This window comes from Mirounga leonina, unplaced genomic scaffold (genome assembly GCF_011800145.1).
Source record: "Mirounga leonina isolate KUSES-001 unplaced genomic scaffold, KU_Mleo_1.0 Mir_126, whole genome shotgun sequence".
Taxonomy (NCBI): Eukaryota; Metazoa; Chordata; class Mammalia; order Carnivora; family Phocidae; genus Mirounga; species Mirounga leonina.
Window position 1 is genome coordinate 12,449,752 of NW_023270314.1, and position 9,411 is coordinate 12,459,162.

The 9,411-nt window shown below is 37.1% G+C and overlaps 1 protein-coding gene across 3 annotated transcripts in view; it reads left to right on the forward strand.

Annotated features, from left to right (window-relative positions):
- MDM1 (Mdm1 nuclear protein) overlaps positions 1-8,085 on the forward strand; it is a 33,087-nt gene extending 25,002 nt beyond the window's left edge. For 2 of the 3 annotated variants that reach the window (XM_035002193.1, XM_035002194.1), the window contains 3 exons: positions 3,235-3,487; positions 5,945-6,004; positions 7,257-8,085. In XM_035002193.1, the coding sequence (XP_034858084.1) occupies positions 3,235-3,487; positions 5,945-6,004; positions 7,257-7,369 (426 nt within the window). In that variant the 3' untranslated portion in view covers positions 7,370-8,085. The remainder of the gene's footprint in view (positions 1-3,234; positions 3,488-5,944; positions 6,005-7,256) is intronic. The other variant, XM_035002195.1, reaches the window with a different exon arrangement.
- Positions 8,086-9,411: the final 1,326 nt, after the last annotated feature.

Genomic DNA, 9,411 nt, shown 5'->3' on the forward strand with positions numbered 1-9,411 from the left:
GATGTGGGGCTCGATCCCAGGACCCTGGGCCATGACCTGAGCTGAAGGCAGACGCTTAACGACTGAGCCACCCAGGCGCCCCTGGGGATTAGTTTTAAAGGTAGGAGGTGGTGGTCAGAAATTGGAAGTCTGGAAGCTTCTTGGAAGTCAAGGATGCTTCTTAGAAGAAATCCTAATTGGGTTGAGATACTGAGGAAGAGGAAAAGTTGATGAGGTAAAAAGGGTGGAGAAGAGAAGCATAGCATGTGTCAGTATTCTGTGGTGAGAAAGAATATAGGGTTCTTTTTTTTTAAATTTATTTCAGAGAGAGACAGAGAGTGTGCAAGCGATTGGGAGGGGCAGAGGAGAGGGAGAGAGAGAGTCTTAAGTAGACTCCTCACTGAGTGGTGGAGCCTGATGCAGGGCTTGATCTCATGACCCTGAGATCATGACCTGAGCCAAAATCGAGTCGTATGCTTAACAAACTGTACCATGCAGGGGCCCCGTAGAGTTCTAAGAAACAAAGGCAAGTATAGTGTGTGGCAGGGAGTAGGTCAAGATAAGTCTAGAAAAGATAGCAATATGGAAAATTTTTATCATTATCTTGAGAGCAATGGAAGCCATTGAAATATTTTAAAGACCTTTCTGGTTACAATGGAAGACAAGAGTAGACTGTGGTTACCCTTAGAAGGTCATGGGGGTAGTTGAAGTAGGACATGTTGATAGCTTGGACTGAGGAGGGTGGGCATGGACAGAAGTGGATGAAACTGAAGAATTGGGTAAGGGAAACAACATCAAGGCTTGGTGCTGGGTTGCATCATGGGGGGGCGGTGCAGTGAGAGACCATGAATGACTTCTAGGTTTCTACCTTGCCCAACAGGATTGATGGGGAATACCATGTACCGAGTAAGAGAGCTCTGGACAGAAACCACCTTTGGAGGGGGACATCAGGAATTTCACTTTCATTCACTCAATTCGATATGTAATGTGCTCTTACTATGTGTCAGGCACCGTTCTAGTATCTTGGGGATTCATTGGTAATCACGACAAAATCCCTGCCCTCATGGAGCTTACCTTTTCATTTTGAGAAATAGGTGATTTTTTAAAAAGATAATTTCAGCACAAATAAAATCACAAAGGACCTCTGAGATGTGGGTGAGGTTGCTTTACATTGGGCCGTCAGGACAGGCACCTCTGAGGAGGTGACATTTTAGCTAAGACCTGACTCATGAGGGATGTGTCCAGGCAGAGATTAGCGGAAACTGTTCTCCAGTTTGAAAGAGCAGTAAGTACAAGTGTGCAGCAGTGAGAGTTTTAAAGAGTGAGAAGACCAGTGTGACTGGGGCGAGGAGAGGGTAGGAAATGAGCTTTAGAAGGGAGGGTGGGTAAGGAGTGGGGATGTTATTCTGAGGCACTTGGAAGCCCTGGGAGGGTTTAAAGCTACACAGCAAACATCTGATTTACGTGATAAAATCATTCAGTGGAGAATGGGCTGTATGGGGAGTGGGATGGTGAGGCCATTGAGAAAGCTTTAGGCTCAAAAACAGATCACCAAGGCCATTAAATTAAACTTGGGAACCCCATATGTTACAAATATTCTAGAGATTTCATTCAGGCCTTTTTAGCAATTATGACAGATCTCAAATTCTATGTATATATGTAGAAAAAGAAAAAAATAAATCAAAAGAACAGTTTTCCTAAGTGATACCTGTAATTATAAAAAGGGAAGCAAGAGGAAGATTTGTGGTTTTATTTTAGATCTTGATTTAAAAAGAAATGTTTGTTGGATAAGACCCCAGGCCTTCTCTACTTTTAAGCAGTAAGTTCTTTCATTGCAGAAAACGATATCTCTGGGTCAGACAGCAGTGTTTTTAATATTGTGTTGATACACCCAAAGTCAGTGAGTAAAGGCCACATTTACAAGGAATAACTAGGAAAGTTTGGAACTGTGTTTGATTTTACTGGTTTGAATTCTCCTAATAAGTAAAATTATGCAAGGACTTTTAGGATAGTGATACATTATCATTGTGGAAAATAGAAGATACTGACCAACTAAACAAAATAAATGCTTTCCTCCCTACTGTTCAGGGCAGCCACTATTGAATGTTTGAGTTCTTTAGGTATATAGTGTATTTGGCTATTGTGCTGGAGATAAGGTTTCATAATCTGTTTTTTCTCACTTGGCAATGAATTGTGAACATATTTACATATCATTATATATCACTTAAAATTAAGTTTTAAAGGTGACATGATATGCAACCTATAGTTATACTGGTTGTTTATTGTTGAAAGCAATTTTTTGAAAACTAGATGCCTATTGTTATTTCTTAAGTTTTTGTTTTGAAAAAATGCTATAAAGAAATTGTCCTTTAGCTGCTTTTTTCTTCATATTATCTCTTTTTGTGTAAATACTCTCCAAGTGTAACTGTGTGATAAAAGAACACAAAGTTTTAAGGCTTTTGCTGTTTCTCCAGCTCCCTGGAAAGATTGTGCTCCCAACAATACTCTAGGAGAGTGCCAGTTTTTCCACATCCTTGTCAGCACTGGGTATTATAGTATGGCTTTTAAAAAAATTTTTAATCTTTTAATTTAGTAAGTGAAAAATTAGTATCTTGATGCTTTTATTTTGAAATTATTTGATTACTAGTGAGGTAAGATATTTCTGCTATTTGTAATTTATGTCTGTACAAATTGCTTATATATATCCTTTTTCCATTTTTAATTTATCTTTTTTTTTAATTTTTAAAATTTTATTATGTTATGTTAGTCACCTACAATACATCATTAGTTTTTGATGTGGTGATCCACGATCCATTGTTTTCGTATAACACCCAGTGCTCCATGCAGTACATGCCCTCCTTAATACCCCTCACCGGGCTAACCCATCCCCCCTCTCCCCTCCCCTCTAAAACCCTGTTTGTTTCTCAGAGTTGTTTGGTTCTCAGAGTTTATCTTTTACTACTTTAAAAGAAATATTTATGGAGCAATGATAATTCATTGTCAATATATAAGTTATATATTTTCCTCAAATTTGTGATTTAAAATTTTTTTAATGTTTGTATATTTTTATATAGCTAAATATGTTTACCAATATTGGTTGTTGGGCTTATAAAATCTTCCCCACACAGAGGTTACATAGATTTTACCCATAATTTCTCCTACTGCTTTTATGGTTATATTTTTTGTGTGTTTAAAGTTTTGATTTTTTATATATATTACAGACACATATCTGTATTTTTTTTTTTTGTCACTTAGAAAGAAAGTCACGCTATATCCCTCCTGACTTCTCCAGCTGCTGGTATAAAAACAGTTGATCCTCTGCCTTTGAGGGAAGATTCTGAAACCAATATCCCCAAATTTGCTGAGGTAACTCTTCCAGTTTCAAAAATTCCAGAATATCCAACAAACACACCTGGGCAGTCTCCTTCTCCACCCTGTGTTCCATCCTACTGGCATCCCTCCCGTCGAATTCAGGGCTCTCTGAGAGATCCAGAATTTCAGCATAATGGTAATTATTTTGGTTTTAATTTTTTGTCTTTTGAAATGAAAGTGTATACTGATGGGTACAAAGGCTTAAGTAAGTACTCTATGTTAATAAATTATGTACCTAGTATTTTAGTTAATGTAACAGGGGATTTCTTTAAATGGGAAAAGTCTCACTCATCTCTCTGGAACACTCAGCTGTGCTATAACCCCAGTTTACTTCTGTATAAGTGTGAGCTTCCTTCCTTCCTTCCTTCCAGATTTTATTTATTTGAGAGAGAGAGAATGAACAGTGGGGAGAAGGAGAGGGAGAAGCAGGCCCCCCGCTGAGCAGGGAGCCTGATGCGGGGCTCGATCCCAGGACCCTGGGATCATGACCCGAGCCGAAGGCAGACACTTAACGACTGAGCCACCCAGGCGCCCCAAGTGTGAGGTTTCTTTCAAGTTCTTTCCTATACACATAGAGGCAACCCACTAGATGCCAGCAGCGCCCCTTTCCCAGGTGTGACATCTAAAAATGTCTTTAGATATTGCTAAACGCTGCCTAGATGGAGAATTCAAGGTCATAAGTTATTTTCCTTTCGTTTTATTAGGCATTGTTGTGCTCTTTCCTAGCTTCCACTTTTGCTGTTGAGAAGTCTTGTGCTCTTCTCATTTTTGATCATTGTGTGTGGCTTCTTTTCCCCTGGCATCTTTGGGGACCTTCTCTTCACATTCAGTGCTCTGAACTTTTACCACGGGTCTCCGTTTTGCTGGTACTCAGTGGACTTTTTCAGCCGGGGGAGTTGGTTCCTCACTTTCTCAAATTAGTAATTCCTTCCCCTCCATTTTTTGTTTCCTCCTCTTCTGGCAGTCCTTGTTACTCCAAGGTTGGACATGATCTTACTTATCTTACCGTTCCTATTTTCCATCTCTGTCTTTTTATTTTAATTTGAAAGGGTTACTCATTTTTATTTTCTACCCCTTCTTCTGAGTTTAAAAATTTTTTTTGCTATATTTTTAATTTCTAAGAATTTTTTAACCCTGTATAGTATACTCCCTTATTCAGCATCCTGTTCTTATTTTATGGATGTCATTCTATCCTTTTGAAGAGATAAGTGGTATATAGAATTCCCCTGTTTTGAATATGGTACCCTTGCCCTCAGTTGAACCTGTGTCCTTCAGTCAGAGTCGCTGATAAATCTTGCGAGATGAAACCTCCATTCCTCTTTTGGGAGGAAGGGCAGTTAGCCAACTGTGCAAATTTAAAGAAGGATTTGGCAGCCTGTTCTGTAAACCAGTTTCCTGGTTCAGTCTTACCTTCACTCCAACTTTCAAGAGTACTTAGTACTCTTAAACCTGAGCCAGGAGAGGAGAAGAAATTGGTGGCTTCTTGGTTTCCTTCCTCTGCTGGCTTAGGATTCAGCTAAGATATGACGATAACACATGCACTGCTTTTCTGTTTGCTTTCCATTTTCCAAAATTTGGTTGCTGTTTCATTGTCTTTCATTTTCTTTGTCCTATGGGTTTATGTCATTCTTGATAAATGTGTGTAGTCCATCTACCATCTTTAAACAGCAGCCTACAGCATTCTTGAGACACCTGGATGGTGTAGTCAGTTAAATGTCCAACTCTTGGTCTCAGCTCAGGTCGTGATCTCAGGGTCATGGGATCGAGCCCCACGTCAGGCTCTGTGCTCAGCACGGAGTCTGCTTAAGACTCTCTCTCCCTTGGGGTGCCTGGGTGGCTCAGATGGTTAAGCGTCTACCTTCGGCTCAGGTCATGATCCCAGGGTCCTGGGATCGAGCTCCACATCGAGCCCCACATCGGGCTCCTGGCTCAGCGAGGAGCCTGCTTCTCCCTCTGCCTCTCTCCCTGCTCATGCTTTCTCTCTCTCTCTCTCTCTCTCTCTCTATCTCTGTGTCTCAAATGAATAAATAAAATCTTAAAAAAAAAAAAAAGAATCTCTCTCCCTCTCCCTCTGCCTCTCGACCCCCCAAAAAATAAATAAATCTTTAAAAACAGAAGCCAGGGGCGCCTGGGTGGCTCAGTCGGTTAAGCGGCTGCCTTTGGCTCAGGTCATGATCCCAGAGTCCTAGGATCAAGTCCCGCATCGGGCTCCTTGCTCAGCAGAGAGCCTGCTTCTCCCTCTGCCTGCCTGCCACTCCCCCTGCTTATGCTCTCTCTCTCTCACTCTCTCTCTGTCAAATAAATAAAATCTTTAAAAAAAGATAAAAATAAAAACAGAAGCCTACTGCCTTTCTTTAAAGTTAGTATAGATCAATATTGTCACTGCAAAGAATTCTAGAAATTTTCTATTGTTTGTTTACATATTTGCTAAGCACATTATAAATTAGTGAATGGTCTGTTGATAATAATTTCTATTCAAGTATAAAATTAATAAAATTTTTGACAGTCTACGTTCACTAAGGTTTTCCTGTAAATAAGATATACTGTTAGGTGGCTTCGAAGGATAATTTTTTTGCCTTTTTTTTTTTTTAAGTGGGAAAAGCAAAGATGAACAATTTCCAGTTGCCTCAGCATGAAGTCTTTAATGATGAAGGTATTTCAGTAGTAGAATAACATGATCAAAGTTATGAGGTTTTATTATATGGTAGTTTATAGTAGTATTATGATCTTAACATTGGATTAGCATTTTATAGTTTACAGAGCACTTCCACAGATATTATTTCATTAGATCTGGAAATCCTGTGAGGGGGGTAAAATTATCCCCATTTACAAATGAGTAAACTGGGACCTAAAATCTTGAAGAATTTTTTTAGGGCAAACAGATGATAAGAGAGATTATGCCTAGCATCGCACCTGAGATCGGTACTCTTTCTGTTTTTCCATCCTGGCTAGCTGGGGGCTTAGGAATTTGGTCTAGCATATCTGTTATTTTTTTCAAATATCTGTATATTGTCAATTTTCAGTTCTCAAAAAAATATGATTAGGGAAATGGACTTTTTTCTTGTGTAGCATTCTGACAAATTCATTTGCTTCTAATAGTGGCAGGAGGAATTTTGAATTCCTGATGTGAACAATCAAAATTATTATTTAATTCATCCTAAAATGTATGAAATTACTGAATTTATAAATTTTGGATATGAAAGTAACTTTGAATTAATACTTTATGTATTATAAGTTCATATACATTGAAGATTTTCTCTTTTAGCAAACTTGGGACTTTTTTCAGAATTCAGTGAGCTAGAAATAAAGTTATGTTTTAAAATGGAAACATCTGGACACTTTGAATCCAGTTGTGTTTTTTTAATGGAAGAACAGTGTTTACAAATAACCGTATAATAGATTTGCTTACTGAGAATGAGGAATTTCTGTAATAATGAAGGGTAGCATGTTAAAGTCAAACATTATTTCTACATTAAGTGATATTATTTTGGAAACGTGATGTAAGCACTATGTTAAGGTATAGCATTTTGTTTTTAAAATGCTTATAAAAGCTTTTTGCTGAGAATAGCTGTGCTTTTTAAAGTAGGACAAGACAGTATGATGATGAATTGTTTCCAAGTAGTACTGAAATCACAGGCCATGTGTTTTAGGTAATGACATTGTGGGATTTCAGGCAGGAAACAGAATGCTCATTTAACATTAAAGTGTTTGATTTCTAAGTATGGTAAACTTGGGAAATTATAGTGAACTATGCTGAAAATGTTAATATCTTATATTTTAATAATTTTTTCTGACAGTCAATATTGACATTACAAAGCTTGATGCTTTTAATTTTGTTAATGTTATAAAACATAGTATTTTTATTAGAGGTATTTTCTACACTGATTATAATTTTTTCATTGCAGATGAGGACAGATTATCTGAGATCTCTGCTCGCTCTGCAGCTTCTAGTCTCCGGGCTTTTCAAACTCTGGCACGAGCTCAGAAAAGGAAGGAGAATTTCTGGGGCAAAACATAATTAAATATCTATCTAGTTGAGTTGCTTCACAATCTAGGGCACCATTGGCATAATTTTTCTTTATTGCTTTACTGTGTTGAGATTTTTCAAGTGTTTGGATTTTTTTCCCCAACATTTCCTACTTAAAAAGAATTGGTTGACTTTTCAATAGCCATTTCAGTTTACTTGGAAAATTTTAACACAGGTTCATACAAATTCAACTTAAAGAATTCTTTTGACACCTATCCCAAAGTACAAAGACATAGATTTCTTCACATGTTGTAAGTTTTGTATCAAGGATAGCTGGTAGAATTGTGAATTTTACCTATCCACAGAATATTCTAAAAAATGAACAAAGTGAAGTAAAAATTAAGATCCAAGTGTGACGTATATATTCCTTGAAGATTGGTTATATGTATCTTTATGATTTGTAGATGTCATAAGATGAATTTGTTGTTCCTGTAACTTTTGCTGTAGCATTTCTTTTTATTTTAGTACCTTCTGTATGTGGTTGCAGTGTTAAAACAATTGTACTTTAAATTGAAAATACGAGCTGTATATATTTTTCTTATTTATGTAACAAAGTTTGCTGAGAGAATACGTATATTTTTGATCTTTGTGTGTATTTGTATAAGGACTTTGGCTTACATTTGAATAATGTCTCAATTTTGAAAAATTATTTGTATAATGGAGAGTTAAAACTTTGTAGACATTTTGAAATAAAAATTGATCAAGTATTTCAGTTCTGTTTGTTTGAAGTGTTTCAAGTTTTTGGCTTCTCCAGAAAGTTACTACATGGAATAAATAATTATCTTTTAGAAACATTTTACTCATAACAGGTTAACGAAATGTTCTACTTCTTTTGCAGCTGTCCAGATGCAACAAAACTTGAGTCCACAATAATTTTGTATGAATATAGGAAAAATACAGCATTTCCAAGGCAGACTTATTTTCAAAAGTTTAACACATACTTTTTGACTATTCTTTACTCATAGGACATGTTCTGTTTTCTTACTCTTTACTTCATCTTGCAAATCATAAATCTAATCTTCTGAAAAATGTGAATTTCATAAATATTACATGTGATGTTTACAAGAATACACAGAAGGTACTGAAGATAAAATATACAAAATATTCATGCCTGTTGGTTAGAGAACAAATGAAAAGTCTGTTTTAAAGTGCTTAATTTGGTCAAAAGTGCTTTTGCAAATCATTGATTCATAATTTATTAAAGATCTTATAAGGTTATAAATAATGGCATACAAATATTTGCTTACATCTCACTGACTTTAAAATAGTTTGTTGATAGAAGTTATTAAGGCCCTAAAGGTGGGAATAAAAGTTAGAAATTAGTGTGTAATTGCAGTTTAGAACACAAAATTATTTGGCTTTCATGCACATATGTATTGAGGCATATTATCTGTAAAATAAATTTGCAACTTACTTTCTTCGGTGTCTCTAGAAGCTTAGAGGTATTGTCTTCTTCCTCAAAAGTTGGTTACAATAGTTTTCATGACCACCGATCTACAGTAAAGAAAGGAATTATAGCTAGCTTGCAGGGAATTGTGTAAACACAGTCTATGTTACCTAAGCTACAAACTGTAAAATATAGGTACAACTGTTCAATAAGTCTCACCACGTGAACTTGCTCTATTGGATGTTCGTTGGATTAGGGTATGGTTCTTACGAGGCTGAGATTATCCCCAGTCTCTGGGTGACAATTTTGCTTTGTAGTATACTGCTGACTACCTCGTAAAAGCCCTACTCAGTGGTCCTGGGGAGAGAAGAGTGTTGAGAGATTAGTACTCTGTACTGAAAGCAGCTCAAAGGACATGCATTTGAGTTGGTGGGTAAATAGTTACATGAGAAATATGCCATGATACTTGCTGGAGTTTAGGAGCTGGCATTGTTAATTTTTAAATTGATTTTATTAAGGCATACTTTTATGTACAACAAACTGCAATCGGGGGCGCCGGGGTGGCTCAGTCGTTAAGCATCTGCCTTCGGCTCAGGTCATGGTCCCAGGGTCCTGGGATTGAGCCCTGCGTCAGGCTCCCTGCTCA